At 46.7% G+C, this 22,179-nt stretch overlaps 1 protein-coding gene across 8 annotated transcripts; it reads right to left on the reverse strand.

The window, feature by feature from the left end:
* Positions 1-1,981: 1,981 nt before the first annotated feature.
* Positions 1,982-21,785, reverse strand: ZSCAN20 (zinc finger and SCAN domain containing 20). Of its 8 annotated transcripts, none has more exons than XM_077898560.1 (8): positions 21,478-21,785; positions 14,964-15,490; positions 9,872-10,058; positions 9,343-9,419; positions 8,982-9,066; positions 6,856-7,542; positions 4,798-5,223; positions 1,982-4,223 (listed from the first exon to the last, which is right to left on the reverse strand). In XM_077898560.1, exons 2-8 carry the CDS (start codon positions 15,378-15,380, stop codon positions 2,974-2,976), a joined length of 3,129 nt encoding a protein of 1,042 aa, XP_077754686.1. In that variant the 5' UTR covers positions 15,381-15,490; positions 21,478-21,785; the 3' UTR covers positions 1,982-2,973. The 8 variants fall into 8 exon arrangements, with proteins under 8 accessions (XP_077754686.1, XP_077754683.1, XP_077754681.1 ...); XM_077898557.1 differs by having other exon boundaries at positions 4,798-5,226; positions 21,494-21,784; XM_077898555.1 differs by having other exon boundaries at positions 4,798-5,226; positions 21,482-21,784.
* Between the last annotated feature and the right edge of the window lie 394 nt (positions 21,786-22,179).

Here is a 22,179-nt window from a genome sequence, read left to right on the forward strand (position 1 = left end):
AGCAAGCCTGGGGAATGCAGCCTCGACCACGAAGCTTCCATACTCTCCTCCCCAAAGGGTGTTCCCCTTCTCCACAAAGTGACTAAACATAAGCTCCTATTTGCAGCCTGGAGGCAGAGAGCTATCCCTCACTGGGGGCCCCAGAGCAGGATGAGGCAGGGAGGACTCAGGGCCCTCAGAGGTCAGTCAGAACCCAAGCTATGTTATACAACTTCTCGAAGGAGGCTATGGGGTACAGTGAGGCTGAGGCTGCCATGACGGGGAAATCACTGCCGGTGCCAAGGCCTACAAGAAAGTGGGTACCTAACGGCAGCCTCAGCCCCTGGTCCCTGCCCTCACCCTCTGGTCTACTGCCTCCTGAGAAGTACATGGAGAGTCCCCTCGGTGTCTTCAAGTTACCTCCGAGGAGCGGATGCCCTTCTTGGGAGAGGCTACAGGAGTCAAGTAAGGGGTGCAGCTCACGTGCAGCACCCTTCCAGCGTCACATTCGCTGCCTTGGTTTCCCATCACCAGAGTCTGACCTGTGGGCACACAGGCTGAGGCCCAGGCTGCACAATCTGCTTCCCAAGAGCAGCCTCACGTTAACAAAGCTCAGGATGTGCAGACCCAAACGTCTGTTTATTGGAGCAGCAAAGCCCTGCTGGAGGAGGTCTGGGTGCCCCAGCAAAGCAATGAGGCAGGACCCAAACACAGAAGCCACCTGAATGAGAACTTCCTCCAAAGGAAGGGTCGAGTATGCAGAGGAGGGTCCACCTGGGCCCTGTCTTCCCTCCTGGCCAATGCCGCCTGTGCTCTCAGGCTGAACCTGCCGTTACAAGTTGGGACAAAGGATCAAGGGGGTAATGGACATCATTCACTTGGAGCATGAGACACTAGCACACCTCCAAGAGCAGGGGTGCCGGGGACACCTAAAGGGGAAGAGGGCTCAGCTGGCTTCCACGGTGAAGGTTCCTAAATGCTTCCTAAATGTTGACCCTCCTACACAGGTCAAATTGGACTGGCTCACACAGGATGGCTTGCTAATTTGCGGTACCTTGGTCTTCAGAGTTTCTCCTTAGGAGGGTTTAAAAATATCGACCAGAGGATTTTTCCTTGAAATTCTGACATCTCTGCCTGTGACAAGCCAGGGACAAGCAGGCTTGGGATAAAATTGTGCCACACATCTGGGACGCAGGACAGTGTTCAAAGTCCTCTCAGCAGGCACACACCGACTCCCCCCTGCCTCCCCCCTGCTCAGCTGTGGCATGGCCATCAGGAATAAGGCTTCCACCAAGGGGAAAGGGGTGGGGGATGCAAAAATGCAGGCCTGGGTTCCCGTGAGGCCTAATACTCCATTCGGACACATCTAACTTGAGGATTGACTCCTTGAGAAAGGGGACATTCTTAAACCCCATTTCCTGTGTAGAAGTGGTATCCCATGGGAAGAGGTATGCCGTGGCTGCATGTCCTCCCCAGTCTCAAACCCCCTGCCCCCCACTATATCTCTCACACATACTATTGCAGAGAAGGAAGTCCACACAGCTAGTATTAATATTAGCTCAGCCTTGCTCTAAGCATTGGCAGTTCTGACCAACCCAGACCTTTTCCTCTTTAGGGATTCTCAGTTTCTGTATTTGCTAAGAGGAGAATTCATAAGGGAATTTTAGTAGGAGACACGGCCCACAAAGTGCTTTGAGATCCTTGCACCTGAGTTACCTGCTCTACTGTGGAAGGGGATTCAGTACAACAGTTAGGAACACCTCAGGCTCCAGAGACATCTCGTTAAAGCCTGCCTCTGCCTCTGCCACCTGCAGACATGCCACCCAAACATGTCACCTAGCCTCAGTTTTCTCCTCTGGGAAATGGATAGATTAGGACCTTCTGGCTGCCATGGGGAATCAGAGGATGTGCTTAGCAAAGTGCTTAGCACAGAGCCTGCCAAAGAGCAAATGCTCAATAAATAATGGCTATTTTTGCTATTATGAATAATTATTTATCAGGGTTTTTTTTTAAAGATTTTATTTATTTACTCATGAAAACACAAAGAGAGAGAGAGAGAGAAGCAGAGACACAGGCAGAGGGAGAAGCAGGCTCCATGCAGGGAGCCCGACGTGGGACTCGATCCCGGGTCTCCAGGATCATGCCCTGGGCTGAAGGCGGTGCTAAACCGCTGAGCCACCTGGGCTGCCCTAATAATTATTTAATAATGACATCACTGATGTTCCTCCTCTTTGCTAAGGTCATGGTGGTCTGCTTCCGGCCACTGATTCCCAATTATGCCCTCTCTAACCAGTCTCAAAATTCTTCAGTATGGATACACCCCACCTGAAACCCACCATCTATGATAATTTGCTGATATGTGCCAACGGACCATGTGTACCTATGGACAGTGTAAAGGCCCTGTGAGGTCTGGAATCACTGCTCAGGACCACTGATTTACCCCTAAACCCCCTGTTATCAGTCTGGCTCAAACAGATAAAGTCCTCACATGGCAGCAAATGTAAAGAGAGCCCAAGGACCGGGATTTTTATAGGAGAAAAACAAATTACATTTAAGAAAAGTGCCTTCAAACCATAACTATGAGGGACCCTTAACTATAGGAAACAAATTGAAAGTTTCTGGAGGGGTGGGGGGGGATGGGGTAACTGGGTGATGGGCATTAAGGAGGACATGTGATGTAATGAGCACTAGGTGTTATCTACAACTGATGAATCACTAAACTCCACCCCTGAAGCAAATAATATGGTATATGTTAACTAAACTGAATTTAAATTAAAAATAAAAAAAATTAAATTAAAAAAAAAAAAAAGAAAAGTGCCTTCAAATCTGGCTCCTTAGCATTTGTAATTCACTTCCAATTAATCTGGATTATACCAAGCTAACTTCCCTGGGTATATACCAAGCCTAAACATTGGGTAAGTTTCTAGCACACATCTTATGATCTCAGGAGATTTAAATATACATTTATCTCTTTTGCTGGGGGAAGGGTGTCTCCTACGCTGCTTTCCCTCCTGCATGCGTTCTCCGGTGGGCGCTGAAGTGGGAACTATTGTTGAAGTCTCTCCCACACTCCATGCACTTGTAGGGTTTCTCCCCAGTGTGGATTCTCTGGTGAATAATAAGACTAGAGCTCTGGTTAAAACATTTCCCACATTCTCTGCACTTATAAGGCTTCTCTCCCGTATGAATCCGCTGGTGAGTAATGAGGTTGGAACGATCACGAAAGAACTTTCCACACTCAAGGCATTTGTAGGGCTTCTCTCCTGTGTGCACTCTCTGGTGTGTGATGAGCTTAGAGCGCTCACTGAAGCACTTCCCACAGTCCACACACTTGTACGGTTTCTCCCCCGTGTGGGTTCGTTGGTGGTTAGCCAGTGTGGAGCTCTTACTGAAGCTTTTCCCACATTCAGCACATTCGTATGGTTTCTCTCCCGTATGGATTCTTTGGTGACTAATGAGGGCAGAGCTCTTAGAAAAGGTCCTTCCACATTCAGAACACTGATAAAGCTTTTCCCCTGAGTTGGTACTGTGTGGGCCAGAATTCAAGTTCTTACTGGCACTATGAGGTTGTTCAAGAGATGGCTCTTCTGTAGAGTTCCTCCAGTGAGCACTAAAGGATGGGCTTGGACCAAAGTTTGCCCCAGGCTCACTACAATGGTCAGGATTGCCTCCCAAGTGGACTCTTTGATGTTTCAGCAAGTTTGAGCTCTGGTTGAAACTTTTCCAACATTCCCCACATTTGTAGGGTTTTTCCCCTGTGTGGATTCTCTGGTGGGTGACAAGATTGGAGTGATCACTAAAGCTTTTCCCACATTCAAGGCATTTGTAGGGCTTCTCTCCAGTGTGGATTCTCTGATGGGTATTAAGATTGGAGCGGTCACTAAAGCTTTTTCCACATTCGAGGCATTTGTAGGGCTTCTCACCTGTGTGAATCCGCTGGTGGGCGATGAAGTGGGAGCTCCTACTGAAGCTTTTCACACATGTATCACATTTGTAGGGTTTCTCTGCCAAGTACAGGCCCTGATGGTCGATAAGTTTTTCTAAGTCCTCTTCAGAAGAGCATTCTTCCCACTGCTCCTGGGGGCAGTTTCCCCACTGCCCTTCACCTTCACCGTCACTGTCTTGCCCCCAGTCAGAAGGGTGGCAAACATCCTCTCTAGTACATTTTGATAAGGCTCCAGGCAAATCCTCAAAGATGTCCTGCTCTGAAATCTGGTCTTCACCCTTATGCCTCATCTCAAACCCTGAAATAGAAATGCAGTTTTTCTTCATTCATTAGTTAACATCTATTTTACAGATCTTGTGTCTTGTGAATTTAACTAATGTGAATTTGTATCATATATTTTCTTTTCATATCTTATAATGTGACTAACATGAAATTGACCAAGTTTTGGTGCATATGTAAATTTCTGAGCTGCAAAGCAGAGAACAGAGCCTGGAACATGGTGACCTCACCAACAAAGTCATGAGGCCGAGGCCACGTGGCCAGCTAGTCAGTCTCTTTGGTCAATTTCCCTATTGCCCTACTCAATAATGAACACCTCCTTCTTCTGGCACATTCCAAATAGCCTGTGCTGTGTGAAATTGAATAAACTCTACAATTTCCCAGATAAAACCCAGTAAAACTGAGACTTGGCTGCTTATTTCATTTGGGGGATTACACAAAGCTAGAGACTGAATCATCTGAGCAAATCACCAATGCTTTTCCTATTCATGTCCATTCTCTCTTGCAGCTCAGAGACAAACAATAATGAGTTGGCCCCTTGCTCTCTCTGCATGCTCCCGGATTTTGTGGGCATCGAATTACTCTGGGCTTACCAGTGTCTGGGGTTTGAGGACATGGGGCTGGAGATTTGATGGCATCTTCATCTGCCATCTCATCCCAAGCCTGCTGGTCATCAGCCTCCGTACTGCTCTGCCCAGGCCTTGGAAGACCTGCTGCCTCCCTGAGGGTTCCCATGGCTCTGACCGCAGTCCGTGCCCTCATCAGTGAGTCCAGCTCCTCATAGAAGGGGCACGTCCCTGGTGGGTGGCTGCTCTTGGCTTTCCGGTAGCTTCGAAGGAGGTTTTTGAATCTGTAGCGACACTGCTCCAGCGTCCGCAGGAAGCCCTGTGCGCACAGCCGCTCTGCAATGGCGCGGTACACCTGGCTGTTCTGGTGACAGGTGCGAAGCTTTTCAGAGAACGGGGATTCACTGAGAATGGTCAGGAAGGCCTTGGTCTCCTCATAGCCCCAGTGCACACCTGCTATCAGGAGTGAAGAGTTCAGAACTGTGAGGTATAATGAGACTTGCCTAAGTCATCAGGGATCAGGGTCCCCCAACCCACCAAATGCCTAGAACACAGGCACCTCAAAATCTTCCAGGCACCTGGGGCCCCAACAAAGACTATTCCCTTGCTTCTCAGGAGTGCACCAGAGCCTCCCGCCCCCTTCTAAGAGTCTCCACTAACTCTGGAGTCTTAGCTGAAGAGGACTGAGGTGGCCACGTTATACTAGGTGACCCTACTCCTCTGGTTTCCATTGACTAGTGTGGGGAAAGACCTGTAGTTGGATCCAAGAGACTTTCTCTTTATCTATTCCATACATATCCTCTATTTTATGAACTTTCCTCTTAACAAATGTGGGAATTGAGAATCTCTAAACATAAGTGGGACTTCAAATAACTTTACAACAGCATCCAACTGAGGAAGCGCTTTCCTCTTTTGTGGAGCAATGAAAGGAGGCAGTCTGTTCTCAGGTCCTCTGCAGGTAAATGATGCAGCCCAGGGAGGCAGGATTGTGGAGAGGAAAACCACACAAAACTGGAGGCAGAAGCTCTGGGCTCTGACTTTGACTCTGCCCCTAGCCCATTGTCTATATTTAGATAAGACATGTCATCTCTTGGGCTTCAGTGTTTCCACTTATACAATGACTGTATGTTTCTCCAAACGTCATGTGTTCAACCATACACCATCATGATTTCTGTTATATGTTAAATATTTCACTCAGTATCTTTCTTTACCTAAATTTACTGTCTGTGAAATTACAGGTTGATATGCTCATCCACAGTAAAATTAAAAGTTCACTCATGTAACACTATAACCATCCCCATACTTCTAGTGACACACTTTGGCAAATACAGGTGAAATTTGAACAACACAGGTTCAAACTGCAGATCCACTAATATACAGATTTATTTTTTTAAATATATAGTACTGTAAATATATTTTCTCTTCCTTATGATTTCAGTGATATTTTTCCTAGTTTACTTTATTGTAAGAATTCAGTATATAATACATATATTAAATATAAAATACATGTAAGTTATTTATAGTACTGGTAAGGCTTGTGGCCCACAGTACGCCATTAATAGTTAAACTTGGGGGGAGTCAAAGAGCTATACATGTATTTTTGACTGAGCAGAGGATCAGTACCTTAACTCTTGCATTGTTCAAGGGTCAAATGATACTGAATTAGCTCTCTAAAGTTATTTAAGGCTTTAAAAGTTTGCTACTATAACTAAAATTCACTCTAGGAAACTAATCATAGAGGAAAAGAAAGGTTGAGGATAACCTAAGGAACTGAACACCTTACTCCAGTGGCATCAATCTAGACTTGCGGGACATGTGGGTGGCTCAGTGGCTGGGCAGCTGCCTTCAGCTCAGGTCGTGATCCCGGGATCCGGAATCGAGTCCCACATCGGGCTCCCTGCTAAGAGCCTGCATCTCCCTCTGCCTATGTCTCTGCCTCTCTCTGTGTCTCTCATGAGTAAATAAATAAATCTTAAAAAAAAAAAATCTAGACTTGCAATCCAGTCTATGTCCTGAACTTAGCAAGCAGAAGTCTCATGGGCTGGAGAGCTAGAATCTGGATCCATGATACCCCATCGTTCTTACCGATACGACTCTGGAACAGAGTTGGCCCCCCTGGAATCCTGGGCTCCTGGACGGACTCGTCAGTGGCCAGCTCATCACCATTACAGTCTTCTGCTACTTCTTCAGGCTCCCAGACCCCTTCCTCCTGCTCATCCATCTCTGCATCGCTATCCCCCAGCCTGGGGAGTACCATGGCCTCTCCTGGACCCTCTGTGGCTCTGTTGGCCGTCCGAGCCCTCACCAGGGCCTCCAGCTCCTCATAGAAGGGGCACGTTCCTGGTGGGTGGCTGCTCTTGGCTTTCCGGTAATTCCGTAGGAGATTTTTGACCCTGTAGCGACACTGCTCCAGTGTCCGCAGGAAGCCCCGGGCCCTCAGCCGCTCTGCAATGGCCCGGTACACCTGGCGGTTCTGATGACAAGTCCGGAGCTTTTCAGAGAAAGGAGACTCACTCAGAATTGCTAGAAAAGTCTTGGTCTCCTCGTAGCCCCAGTGCACACCTGACACCTTCATGTCCTCTGTGTCCCACTGACATTGTTCCTCCCAGCCCTTGGAGTCTCTCCAGGCCGATGCCTGAGCTGGTCTCATTTGCTCATTACCCAGGTTGTAATCTACAGTGTTCCTTTTTCCAGAGTTTATAAAGTTTGGATGCCAAACTTCTGGTCCTTGCTCTGGCTGGCAGTTGATACTTGGTTTTGAAACTGGAACTCCTAAACAAAAGAAAGAAGAGGAATGATTAAGTAGAAATGATACACTGAGCACAGCATTTGTCCAAAATGCCCTGAAACAGATCATTTCCCTGTGTGAGGACAATAAGAAATTCCTATGCTGATTCCCCACCTTAACTGACCTGTTTTCTTTGTTCACTTGCTTCCTTTGTTGCACTTATGAAATATATCACACAAAGAGTAACTGTTACTGATGGGAATGTGGCCTAAACTGGCCCAATCAGGATGAATTTAATGGCTAGAGAAAAGATTTCCCTCTCTCACTCATTCACTGTGTGTGTGTGTGTGTGTGCGCGCGCGCGCACGTGTGTGTGCATGTGCACACCCACACACAAGTGTTTTGCTAGGAAACTTGTGAGCCCAACTGTCATCTATCTTTTTTTTTTTTTTTTTTGTCATCTATCTTTTGATTATGACACATGACAGTGCTGGTGGGAAGCTGACAGTGAGGATGGCAGAGCAGAGAAAAAGAACCTAAGTCTGCTGTGACCTCGCTGAGCCACTTTATACTGTGGCTGGAGCATGTCCTCCTCTCGACTTCCAAAAATGTGAGAAAATACATTTCCTTATTTTTTTAAAACACTTAGCAGCTCTGTGTAAAGGACTGCTGTCCCAACAGCTCCCAGCCCTCACAAAACAGGAAGCTTTTAATTAAAATAAAAATTTGAAGAAGAAAACCAGATCAGAAAGAACTGAGAACTAAAAAACTTTAGGCCTACCAAAGTTTGCTCCTGTGAACACTATCTCCCCCAGATATCATGGTTGAGGTAAAAAAAATAAAATAAAATAAAATAAAATAAAAAGAGTTCTACTGTCAAGAAAGGTGCCAATAAGACTTCTCATGTCTCCTCTTACCTCCCCTTAGGAGGCACACCTATCACTATCTGCCACTTTATTCCGCTCATGTCTAATCCCTCACACTAACCCCAGGCTCCACAGGGAAATAGTTCATTTTTGTTTGGCTCCTGTGGAGATGCAACTATAGAGACAGGAGTTAGTATGGGCGATGTGAGCTTCAAGTGCTTTGAGCCCTGTGATGTTTACTTCTACTGTGTTTAGTACATCAGTCTCAGGGGCTCAGCTTACTGGAGTCTGTCCCTGAGAGATGGACCCTGTTTGATGCTGAAAGGACTGGATTTCTGAGATGGCCTAGGACAGCCATGATGAATGTCTTGAGGAAGCAAGTCCCAAGAGGGCAGGCTTTCAGAAGCCACCAGCCTATATCCAGGCAGACCCCACATCCTACACTCCATTTCTGCCACCAGTGCTAGCCATAAAGAGCATGTCGTCTTCTTGTCTTCTTGTGTCTCAAGTTCCAGACTTCCAGAGCCACGAGTCTTAAGGGAGTGACAAAACAATTCTTTGGGAACTGAGTATAACAGAAACCAGACAATATTCCTGAGAGGGCACTGTTTCCTTACCTAGGGGCATGCCGTTCCCACACCCATCTCCTGGGGGATCCTTGGAGAATTCCTTCTCAGCATGTTTGCCAGGTCCCAGGGCTTCCTGTGAGATGTACAAGACAAGGACCACAACTGAAAACAGCCTGGGAACTCTGCTAGGCCCCAGGAAAGGTAACAGACACAGGGATACCATGTGTGAGGCCAGTGTCATAAGAAGCAACATGACGGAAAAGGCCCAGTAGATTGGGAACCAGGGCCAGAGGCCGACGCCCTGTGACATATGCCCTTCTGCTGAGGGCAGGTTACAGAGAGAGGAGAGGGGCATGGGGGTAAGAGCCCAGAAATCAGGACAGGAAAGAATGGACAAACCACAGCTTACCTGGGACTCCGCTGTCACCTCCCAATCTCCAACACTCCCCATCTTTGGGAGAGTAGGGACTCGGGGAGTGAGAACAGCTGAGGAGAAGAAAAGTCTCTAAAACCCAAGCTCTGGTTCCCGAAAAACCACGCCCTCCCAAGTCCAGCTTTCCAAGTGCCATGCTTGCCTCAAGTGGAGACTGTCCTGATAGCCAGCAGATTTCCCCTTTTACTTTCCTTCTGGAGTGTGGCTCTGAAGCTGAGAGATGTGCTGTGTATAAGATGCCAACTCAAACTCCTATGATCACCACCTGGCCCCAACCTGATCTGAACATGCTGCGGCACTAAGCTCAGTGGGGTTACCAACATCGCTGGGAGCTTCATCTTCTTGCACAATGCTTACTCACTCGCCTTCCTTCTTGGCATGTCCATCAGACACTATTTCTACCCCTTGCCTTGAATTCTTCATATCCCTCCTCCCTGTGCTTCCTTCCTTATCCCCTCTAACCCTCTCCTCTCTTCCCTCATGTTCTCTGATTCTTGATACTCACCACTCTCTTTCAAGGGCTGTGGCACCATCTTGGTGTCTAGATGTTTTGGAAGGTCAGGGCATGAATTCTTCACCCACTGCTTCTGGCACTGGGCTTCAGGCCAGTGATTTGCTGGGTGCAGCTGGCAAGGCTGAGATTCCTGCATTGCCTTTAAGGACCTGGTCTCTTCTGCACACAAGCCCAGTTCCTACACACACACAGTCAAAATTCCCAATTGTCAGTTCAATAGGACCAATTTTGCTAGGGCAGGGAGTGTTCTTTTGAGTACAGCTGTGGTCCAAGGGTTAACAAGTTCTTTTTAAGATTCAAAGATGCCTCAAAGTGGTGTAACAACAAAACCATGAGACTGACATTAGTAAACGGACCAGCACTGATACCACCAAATTACTACTGTTTTGTTTGACACAGGGAGGCTATGCAAGTGTCTCAGCGAGGTCACTACTGTTTCAAACATTTTTGAATCATAAAACATGATTTTATGATTGAAACATAATCTCTAAATATCAAAAATAGGTGGTTTCATTTTTAAGTTATCAAAAAAAGATAAAAGTTGACTGGGTATACGTCAGAAGATAAAAACAGATATAACAATAATTCTAAATATAATTGCTCTAAATATTTCTGCTGCAAGGCAAAGAAAATTCAAAAATAAATATAAGAGAAAGGATAGGCAAACAATTACAGATGGAATTTTAAAATGGAATGAAAGTGTGTGCTGTTTTAGAGAGGTCCATCTACTCTCAAAACAGAAGGAGAAGCAGAGACAAGGCACTGTAACTCAAAAGGAAAACAGAAGTGGCAATTCGATTTCAATGCAGAAGTTCAGGCAGAAAAGCATTCAGAGACAAAGAGCAAATATATAAAACACAGGAGAATAATCAATTAAGAGAGGACAGTACCAAATTCAGCATTATCAATCATAAAGCTCATTTCTTATCTGTTAGTTGGTTCCAAATTCAGAGATGGAGGCAGAGAGATTATCTCCTGGCTCTAAAACCCTAACAACGTAATAATCTCATTGCCTTGTAGAAACTTTAAGAAATATGTTTCAATGTTTTCAATAAGTATTTTCAATACTCAGGTGGTTCAAAAATAGAAACTATAAGGGTTTAGTTAGTGAAAATACCCTATCCCTTCCCCTGTGCCCATCCCATCTGCCCAGTGTCTTCCTTTACCCCATTCTTCCCCACAGGAAACCACTGTTCTGCACCCTTTTGTTTCTTTATATACAAGCATCTATGAATACAGACTTCCCTATTTTTATACAAAACATAGCAATTATATACATTGCTCTGAACCTTATTTTTTTATTCACAATAGTAATATCCTCACCTTCATCGACTTAATGAGTTTGTGAAATATATAACTCCAAAAATCTTTTGGCTGATCTATAAACTCCAGTCCTTTCTTAAATAAGACAGGGATGTTTATCCTTAAGATATATGGAGTGGGCCATGAGCATAAAAAGCCATTCCAAAAGAGGCCATCCACCAATGTCCTGTGTGGTTTACAGGGAGAAAACATCTGCTTACAACCTTTTTCCATGGTTGTTTAAGGAAAAAACAAATGAACTTCTCTTTGTTATAGCTCTAATCTTACAATCTACAGAGTAACTATGTGATTAGACTCCATAACAATCCTTACTTCCAGCCCAAGTGCCTCCAACTACTGCCATGCCTAAGTAAAGACACTGATGCCATGGATGACAATTGTAGACACAGAGGAGGGATTCAGGTGACAAAAAGGGGGAAAAAATAGACAACTGGTTGGGGTAGGGATAAATAAAGAATCCATCAAAAATGCCTATGCATGAAGGAACTTTAATGAATACTACTAAGTGAAAGAAGCCAATCTGAAGCCAATCATACATCCTGTATGATTCCAACTATGTGACACATTGGGAAAGGCCAAACTATGAAGACAGTTAAAAGATCAGTAGTTGCTAGGGGTTTGGAGATAGGAAGGGTAAGTATGCAGAGCACAGAGGATTTTTAGGGCAGTGAAACTACCTTGTATGACACCGTAATGGTGGATGCATGTCGTTACACATTTGTCAAAATCCACAGAATGCACAACACCAAGAGTGAGATCCTATATAAACTCTGGACTTTGGATGATAATGATGTGTCCAATGATGACAGGTGCACCGCACTGGTGGGGAATGATGTTCATGGGGTTGGGAGGCAGGAGGCATATAAGAAATCTCTGTACTTTCTGCTCAGTTTGGTATTTTTGGTTTGTTTTTTTAAAGTTTTTTTTTTTTTTTTTTTTTTTTTTTTTTTTTAATTTATGATAGGCACACAGTGTGAGAGAGAGAGAGGCAGAGACACAGGCAGAGGGAGAAGCAGGCTCCATGCACCGGGAGCCTGACATGGGATTCGATCCCAGGTCTCCAGGATGGCGCCCTGGGCCAAAGGCAGGCGCCAAACCGCTGCGCCACCCAGGGATCCCTGATTTTTTAAAGATTTTATTTACTTATTTGAGACAGACAGGGAAAGTACAAATGTGGAGGCAGGGCAGGGGGAGAGGTAGGGCACACTCCTGGGATCAAGACCTAAGCTAAAGGCAGATGCTTAACCAACTGAGCCACCCAGGTGCCCCTTTTCTGCTTAGTTTGGCTGTAAACTTAAAACTGCTCTAAAAAATAGTTTCGTTGTTGTTTTAATCTTTTTTTTTTTTTTAAGATTTTATGTATTTATTCATGAGACACACACACACACACACACACACACACACACACACACACAGAGGCAGAGACACAGGCAGAAGGAGAAGCAGACTCCATGCAGGGAGCCCGACGTGGGATTCGATCCTGGGTCTCCGGGATCATGCCCTGGGCTGAAGGCGCCGCTAAACCGATGAGGCACCTGGGCTGCCCGTGTTGTTGTTTTTTTTAAATGCCTATGCACCTGATGGGAAGAGGGGTTCTGGAAGAGATGATAAGAGAATAAACAAACCAAAACCCACCCAACAGCAGAGCTGAAAGGTCTCTTTAAGGAAAATATCATGGAGGATTATTAAGCCCAAAAGTGCCACCTTTTCCAAGTGGTTCTCTCTTCTGGACCCTAGTTAGCTAGTAAGACCTGGAAAAATTTCACTTGCAGAAAACTATAACTGAGTCAGGTCCCCTGCAATGGAAGATCACAAGCTATAACATATGTGAGGGCAGGGAAGCTCCTCTACTACCTACCCATTTGTTTTGTGTGTGTGTGTGTGTGTTTTGTTTTGTTTTTTTTAAAGATTTTATTTATTTATTCATAGAGACAGAGAGAGAGAGAGAAGCAGAGACACAGGCAGAGGGAGAAGCAGGCTCCATGCAGAGAGCCCCATGTGGGACTCGATCCAGGGTCTCCAGGATCATGCCCTGGGCTGCAGGCGGCGCTAAACCGCTGCGCCACCGGGGCTGCCCCCTACCCATTTGTTTGGACATTTGGGAGCACTAAGGAGGAGGGAGAAAGTTAAAAAATAAAAACAATAGTCATAGGAAAGTAATACATCATAGAGAACATTCAATTACCTTACTTTTTTCCCCTCCAATTTTAGAAGCAGTTCAACCTCTGCTCAGCTCACAGGGATATAATTTGAGAACTTTTGGCCTAGCCCAACCCTCTCATTTTACACATAAAGAGTTATGAAGACCTTGATTTAAATCGATTGATTCTCATCTCAAGTTATCTTTCAGCTCTGAAGTCCTAAGACTTCCATTCGTTTTTTTCACTGCCACTTAAGATGAATAGCTGGTTTCTTTAAAAGAAATAATCTGGGAAGGCAGTGTGGTATATTAAAATAAGGTACACTCTCTCACACTTTGTTCTATAACTTCAAATAGTAGCTTTCTGTGTCTTCAGTTTGTAAAGGAATAAAAAAAGCCAAGCCACAGACCATAAACCTTCCTTCCCCTAATCTCACACCTGTCCAGAGCTTTACCCCTTATGACATACAGAAAACCCCAGCCATTTGCAAAGGATGTTCTCAAACCTATAGCTGCCCCCAACAAAGTGTGATTAACTAGAACATCACAAAAACTACTGACTATGTAAAGGGAAGCAACTGGCTTATGCTGAGATGAAGGTTCTGGGTGGCTGGCTCAGGCTGCAGCCAGCTCAAGGACTTTGTTCTACACATGCCAGCTCCAAAAACAGGATTCAAAAAGAGTGTGCCACAGAAAAATTAGAAATGATATCATGGGCCTTCGGTCTCTTGCAAACTATTGAAACTGTGAATGTTAAATCCACAGTGCTTTCACTTCCTTTACCTCGGCTCTACCACTGAGTTATCCAAATCTAGACAAGTTACTTACATCTCTGAGTCTGTTTCCACATCTGCAAAATGGTGGCACGACAGCACCTACCTTATTGGGCTGCTGTGTTGATTAGATGAGCAATGCAAATAGAGCCGAGAAGAGTGTCTGACACACAGTGAGCACTCATGTCAGTTACTATCTCCTTTGAGTCTCATGCCTCAGAGATATTTTAGTTCCCACGGTTTGCAGATGAGGCATCTGTCATGTCATAGAAATGACAGTAAACTTGGAACCTGAGGATCTAGGTTTAAGCTCTGGTTTCCTACTGGCAGAGCTTTGCGAGCCACCTGACTTCTAGGGCCTTAGTTTAAGCTAAATAATGAGGATGGTAATGCTACATCTGTCCACCCAAATTTCTGCTATAAGCACCCAAAGATTTCATCACACGTGGAACATAATACAAATTACCCACACTATGAATACGGCCCCAGGAGGCCGTCTGGGTGGTTCTGAACATGGGTTTCTGTGTCAGGCTGCCCAGACACACATCCTGGCTCTGTTGTCTGGGGCTGTGTGACCTTGAGCCAACCACCTATCTTCCCTTTGCCTCAGTTTCCTCATTGGTAAAATCAGGGTTAACAGTACTTATCTCATTAAACTTTGACAGGACTAGATGAGTTAATACATGCAAAGCACTGAGAACAGTGGTACACAGCAGTGCTCAATAAATGTCAGTTGGTTAATAACAATAATTATTATTACCACTGTGGTTTTGGGCAATTATTAACCTATTCACAGCCCCACCACCTTGTCTGACCTGCTCCTTGGAGAACAGATTGTTTGCCTCACCCTCTGTCCTGCAGCCCGGACCTCTCGGTGCCAATCTTCCACGAGGGCCACTGCCTCCTCACCACTCTCAGGGTGGCGCGCTTGCACCCAGGCCTGGATCTCCCTGGGTAAGATAGTCAGGAACTGCTCCAGGACCAGCAGCTCCAGGATCTGCTCTTTGAGGCGGATCTCTGGCCGCAGCCAGTGACAGCAGAGTGCCCAGAGCTGGCTGAAGGCCTCGTGGGGTCCAGCTGCATCCCTGTACTGGAACTGCCTGAAGCGCTGGCGGGAGGCCTCAGGGCCAGGGACAGGGTGATGGTCCTCCTCTCGGAGTTTGGATTCTGATCTCCACGAGTCCCCCTCCCGTTTCACAATCAAGAGTTCTTCAGGTTCTGGTCGAGGAGAGGCCTGGGCCTGGGGTTCCAGGGCTACAGCCATAGTCGGTCCTGGACACCTCGCTTCAGCTGGGCTGTCCTTGTTCAACGTTGTCCTGCATCTAAGGCGTGTCCTTCAAGGGGCTCCTAGGAGAGGCAATGCTCCCCAAGGCTCTGAGGCAGAGAGACAAGGGACAGTGTAAGAGAACCCCCGTATCTTCCACTGCCTTCTCATGGGGTGGGGGTGTGAAGAGAGGAATGGGTGTAAGTGGGAAGACAAACCACAACCTGGCACCCAAACCAGCACACCTTGGAGGGCAGCACAGTATGAAATCCTCTGGGATGTGCCTGAACGCTACCTTCTGGCATCAAGGCCTTCACGATCCAACATGCCTTCCTTCCTCTACACATGCCCAAGTCTGACCTTTCCTCCAAGTGGGTTCCAAATGTTACCCCCTCGCTCTATCAGGCCTTTTCCCCCCAGACCTTCAGCTTTCTTCTAAAGGTGCTCTCTTTACAAAAATCCCTTCACTCCCTCTTGGCCAACCCATCCATTTGGCATTTTTTACCATCTCGAAACTGATGACTCTCAAAACTTCCACCAGGACCTGCCTCCAGACTTCCAGACCCCAAATCCAACCATCTACAGGATATTTCCACTTTGTCTATGAGGCGCCTCAAACTCAGTGGGCCACAAACTTAATTTGTTATTTTCTCCTGCAAACTTGTCCTTCTGCTGGAGCTTTCCACCGAGCCAAGCCACCACCACCCTTTTTTTCCCTAAGATTTTGAGACAAAGAAAGCGAAAGAGAGCAAGTGCATAAGCTGAGGGGAGGAGCAGAGGGAGAGAGAGAAACTCAGCAGGGAGTCTGATGCAGGCTGGATTCCAGGACCCTAGGATCATGGCCTGAGCTGAAGACAGACGCTTAACTGACTGAGCCACCCAGGCACCACCTTCTATCAAGTTACCCACGCCAGAAACCTGGTTATCATCTCTCTCCAACATCCCCAACATCCAATTCATAAGCAAGCTGTGCCCTCCTGGACTTCTAGGCATCTACACCTCAATGCCATCACCTCGAGTCAGGGAGTAGCCATGCTTATCACTGGATCAGCCTCCTAACTCATGTCCTTGGCTGCTCTCCCCTCACCCCAACCAGGGTTCTTCACACCACAACCAGACTAGCTCCAAGCCTGACCAGGTCACTTCTTGCTAAACACCTTTGAGTGACCTCCTACGACCCTCAGGATCAAGTGTGAATCTTGCCCACGGGCCCATCTTATCTCTTTGCCCACTTCCGCTGGTCAGGAAGTTCCAGCTGCATAGTTTGCTGCCCTCTGAACCCTCCCACAGGCAGCAGGCAGTCTCCTTTAGGAAGGATCCTCCCTTTCTTCACCCAGCTAAGTCTCAGCTTCAACTGTACTTTTTCCAAGAGACCCTTCCTGTGCCCTGAAACGAGATTCAGTCCTTCCTATGGCACAAGCTTCCACGCCACCTACATTTTCTCTGTCATCACCCTGATTATGCTCTAGTGGAGTTATCTTACCCACTAGATCATAAGCTTACTAGCACCACGCTCAGCACATGCAGGAAGCACTTAATAAACAGTGAGACAATGGTCAGCTCACGATGGTGATGTGTCATACAACAAGGGTTATAATTAATCCCCTTCTGCACACACTAGCTTTTTTTTAAATTACCTTCTTGCTCATGCCAGAAGGAATTCTTTTCTCCACTTCCATCTATGTCACACATGCCACATTCTCTGTTGTATTACAGCGTTGTCTGTATGTGCAGCCCCAGAGAGATTACAGCCTAAGGACGAGGAATATAGCTTACCCCTTCTCTCCTCCGCCCCAATAAACACGGCGCACCAAGCACAGGAGGCTCTCAGTAAATGCTTGTTGAATGGACATCGGGGGTTGCTTCTTTTACACAATGAAGACTCTGACAACACTTATGCTGGCTTATCTGGAAAAACGAGCTCTTTGTGTCATTCCCAGCACATTTGGATGACATAAAAAACCCCACTCAAAGGCAGCTATCAGCTGCCTCCAAGCAGGAATGACAGAGCTCAAGTGAGAATGGAGGGGCGTGGTATTCAGATTTTAGGCCATCTGGACTGTCCAGAAACAAGGCCAGGGTGATGTAAAATAAAGCCTTGTCCTGCCCGAAGACTGCCACATACACAAGGAGGCTAGGTACACAACTTGTAAGCACCTGGCGACTTCCTGTCTGTCCTTCGGCTACCATGTCAATGTCACCCCACCTGTCAAGAGTTCCTTAACATGCCCTTGTTGTGCCCTGCCCCCATCCCTGCTCTCCCAGAATTGCCTCCTCCCTCCTAAGTTCCCAAAGCAGTTGGCACATACCTCCAACATAGGTGTTATCCTACACCACTGTAATTACCTGTTCCTACCTCTGACAGCCCCACTGAATTGGATTATCAGGGCCAGGACTCTGTTACTCATTTCTGTATCCACAGTGCCTGATAAATACCAGGGCCACTGCCTCTTATTTTTTGTTTTTTTGTTGCTTTTTATTAAAATGGCAGGTCTAGTATATCAAAAGCCTAATGCGCTATGGGAGGTACATCATTTATATTAAACTAAAGAACTCACTTTTCATGAATTTTCTTTTTTAGCCACAGCCTGAATCATGCACTAGCCCAAAAAACATTTGTGTCACTCTCTCACACAAGGACTAATTCACCACCAGTCATTTACAGACTCCTACCATGTACCTGCCCTGTACTGGTAGCTGGTGAGCCAACAGTACCTAGGACCTTCACGAAAGTTACACTCTCATGAGAAAGACAGTCAATAAGCAAGCAAAGAAGTGCTCCTGCAGAGAGAGAACAACACTACAACAAAACAGGCAACTAGTAGTTCTGCAAGGCCCAAAGCCCAGAGTCTCAGGTAATAGGTATTTTCTTCTGGGAAGACTTGAAAGTCCCAAAGATTAGTTTCAAATACAAATCTGAAAGCTTTTTCTGCTACTCTCTTAGATATGAAAAGCTGCCTATTCACAGACAGAGGTCAATACAGTCGGCGGATAGCAAGGTGACTTTACACAGAGCTGACAGAAAAAATAGCTCAGTCCTAGACACCCAGGAGTATCCAGGCCACACCAGGATCAGCAATCTCGAAGAGTACCCACCTACTAAGTGTCCATGAGGTGCTAGGCTTGACACTAAGTGTCCTACATTCATAATTTCATTGTATCCTCCAGGCAGGCATTAGGGGCAGATCTCTGACCACCCCACTGTCATTAGCATGGAGGTGCACTACACTGATCTATAACTTACACATATTAAACTGCATGAAACACCAGAAAGCGTAGGAAAGACATAATTTAAATGGTGCAGTCAGTTCCATTCACTATGTGTCTATTCCAGAACAAGCATGACTTTCCTGGTCTCCAGGTTGATCTAAGTTTCTCAAGCCTTCCTTTCCAGTGTGTGTATCTTTCATACATCAGGGTCCCTAAACACAGGCCAACTCTTTCATCTGACATTCAAACAAGAAAACCCAGCTGTGCTGGTTAGCTTACTGAAAGACAATGTGTTGGTTTCTAAGTGGATCCTTGCCAAAGGATTTTCAAGAGGACTGTGATTTTTGGCTAAATGTGATTTCCACCTTCTGTGCTGACTTTAGAATAGAATTATCCTGTAAAGTATGAGTCCATATCCTCAATTTACATACAGGGAATTGAACTTCTATGAAGCAGACTTGCTTAAGTTCACAGAACTAGCAAGCAGCAGAGTTGAGACTCAGTCAAGATTTGTTCTATCTAGTCATTTTTCTTAATCACACTATGCAGCTTCCTCTAGGTCTGCCAATCATTCAAACTCCTTGAGAAGATGGTACAAGAGTGGAAAGAACATTAAGGCAGGAGGGAGCAAACCAGGGTTCCAGTTCCACTCCTGCCATTATCAGCTGTTGGACCCTGGATGACAAGTCATGTGGCCTCTGCACCTTACAGCTTGACCCTACTCAATGCTTGCCCCAGATTCCCCAACTAATATGATGGGAGCAGAGCAAAGGAGAAGGAAGCCTAGAATCAGTGGCTACACACTTAAATGGCTATAGGGGCCAGGCAATGTAAATGGGTACATGAGTGGACCGGGGGCTGTGGCTAACTATAGAGCACTAGAGAGAACACTGGCCCAGTTCCCAGGCCTTCTATTTTTTCCAAGAGAAGCTAATTCTGGATTTTTAAATATTGGCAACCAACTCGAAATTGTTTCAAACACCAGGACTAAATAGAGGATAATGATAGGCTTCTTTCAGCATGGGCTGTCATCACTTGACCATCTTTCAGCTAATTGATATCAAAGGTCTCTTCCAGTATCTAGGAAGACCAGAAAGGGTACAGATTCCTCCTAAGCAATGAGGGATTGGTGTTGACTGGGGTCAGGATCCCTTTACTAATACAGGGCAGCTGAGGGGCATGCTGGCTCCTAGGGTTTTCAGCATGGATGTGAACATAAGGAGCCCACCCACTTAACAGTGGGGTGGTAAGAGCTCTGCCCTAATCCCATGGGAAAGACCAAAACTGGTCTGTGACCTCCAAAGAAGAAACCAGGAGTCTCCAAAGGCTGTTAAGCTTACTGGGCTGATGGTCCAGGCTACTGCTTAAAGTAACTTGACCTCCCATTTAAGGGCTTAAACCACGGAGAGCAAATGGGCTTCACGTAAAGCATCAACTTCAGTCAACTGCACTAAGGACTTGGAACCCCATGTCAGTATGTGTTGTCACTAATTAGTTATGAGCACCAGACACAGGGAGGAGAAGTGGCAGCACACATCCTATGTATTTGCCTCCCCTGGATTAAACTCTCATAGGTAATAAATCAGCACCCAACAAGGATAGCCCTGACATCTCATGCCCCTAGAAATCCACTGGAAGTAGTAGTCTTCAAGACTGAAAAAGCAAAGTTTACCCTGGACTGTCATCATTCACACATGCATCAAGTATTGACCGATTTACTTGATTTACATCAAGTATTTACTACCCAGGGCTGGGCAATGAGGAAGTGGAAGAGACTCAGAAACTGTCCTTGCCCAGAGACACTTACAGTCTAGCGGAAGAGACTGCCCCACCTCCAAAAGTCACAGATATTTATGGTCAAAGGTGGTAAATGCAGTAAAAGAGGTCTGTGGGAACTGGGGTTGGGACATGGCCTAATCTGCTTAAGGGAACTGAACAAAGTAACATTTGAGTTGATTCTTGGGAAAATCGTTTTCGTGGCTGGCCATGGGGCAAGAATGTGAGAACACCATACAGAACAGTGGAAAACCAAACAGCCTTAGGCTGCAGAGGGAGTTTATGAAGGGTCCTGACTATCAGGCTAAGGTGTTTGGACTTCATTCTACAGGTGATGGGAGCCAAGATGGTTTTTAAGCAGAGGGAACAGTAAGATCTGTGGGTTAAATAGATGACGCTAGCTACGATGTGTCTGTCCGAGCTGGGGAAGCGAAAAGGTGGGAGACTTCAGCAAAAACCCTGACCAGAAAGGGGCAGATTCAGGACACATTAAGGAAACAGAACAACCTGGAGATCCTGGATGCAGGAGAGGGCAAGAGGAATCAGAGGGTCTGGCTAAAGTGGATGTTGGTGCCATTCTCCATCAGGCAGAAGGAAAGGGGTGCTGTGTGGGGCCACAAGCCAGTCCCACCTACTTGGTTCCAGAGGTCACAACCATTAGAGGAAGTGTAAGGGGGATCAAATCAGCTGTGTTCCTCAAGGCGAGCAGGTAGCGGCTGGAACACTATTCTTAAGGTCGGGCTTCCAGCTCAGGCCCTTTTCTCTTCACTTCTTGCCAGACACCGAGAACCCTCTAGCCTTCCCTCTGTGGTCTCCAGAGCCTCCCAGGACTCTCCCACCTCCAGGACCTCTCGCAGCCTCCTCACCTACAGACCTCTCCACGACCCCCCTCACTCTCAGGGCCTTCTATCTCCCCGCTCATCCCCGACCCCTCTATGACCCTTCCCATCTCCGGACGCTTCATCCCCTGGCCGCCCCTCACCCCCGCCCCCACAGAAAAGCTTCGTTCTCCCCTCTCACCTTCCCTGGCCCCCTGGGACACCACCACCTCCTAAGCCTCCAGCCCAGAGCCTAGAGTCTCAGCTGCCCCCGCCCCGCCACCCAGACTCACCCACCGAGACACCCACTTCACGACAGGGCGGAAGTGCTCCGGGGTTCGCGCAGGGAATGCTGGGACGCGCAGTCCGAACCGTGCCACCCCGGGACGAGAGCGTCTGAGACTACAACTCCCAGAAGGAACTGCGCGAGAACCAGTGGGCGGCTCCCTCCGTTTGCTGCCAGTCAGATGCCGTCAGCCAATAGGTGTGTCATCTTCTCCCGGTCTTGGGCACCGGAACAAATCGGAACAGGATCTGTTCTTGAGGGCGGAGCCTATCGCGACCCCGGTCCTTTCCACAGGCTCCGAGATTATGGCACCGCCCAGTGGGCGGGCACCCAGGCTGAAGGGGGCGGGGCCGGCTTCTGGAAAGACGCGGGAGAGGTGGGCCGGGGAGACGTCACAGCAGAAATAGGGAGAAATAAAGAGAGGGAGACTGCTGGAGAGGAGAGTTGGGCAATTGTAGGTTCAATTTCCAGCTCACTGTTAAGCTACGTGATTTTGGATCGATGGTGAACCTCGCATTCTTCACCTGTCAAGTGAGGATAATAACAGCATCCGTTCGCCGGGGTTTTGTGAGGCTTCAATGAGAAAATACACCTAAAACGATTAAATCAGGGCCGGCGTCCTAATAATACACAGCAACTGTTAGCCATTATTATGTAAATCAGTTAGTACAGAGCTTGGCATTTCGTGGGTGTTGGAAAAATGTTCATC

Source organism: Canis aureus, chromosome 5 (genome assembly GCF_053574225.1).
Source record: "Canis aureus isolate CA01 chromosome 5, VMU_Caureus_v.1.0, whole genome shotgun sequence".
Taxonomy (NCBI): domain Eukaryota; kingdom Metazoa; phylum Chordata; class Mammalia; order Carnivora; family Canidae; genus Canis; species Canis aureus.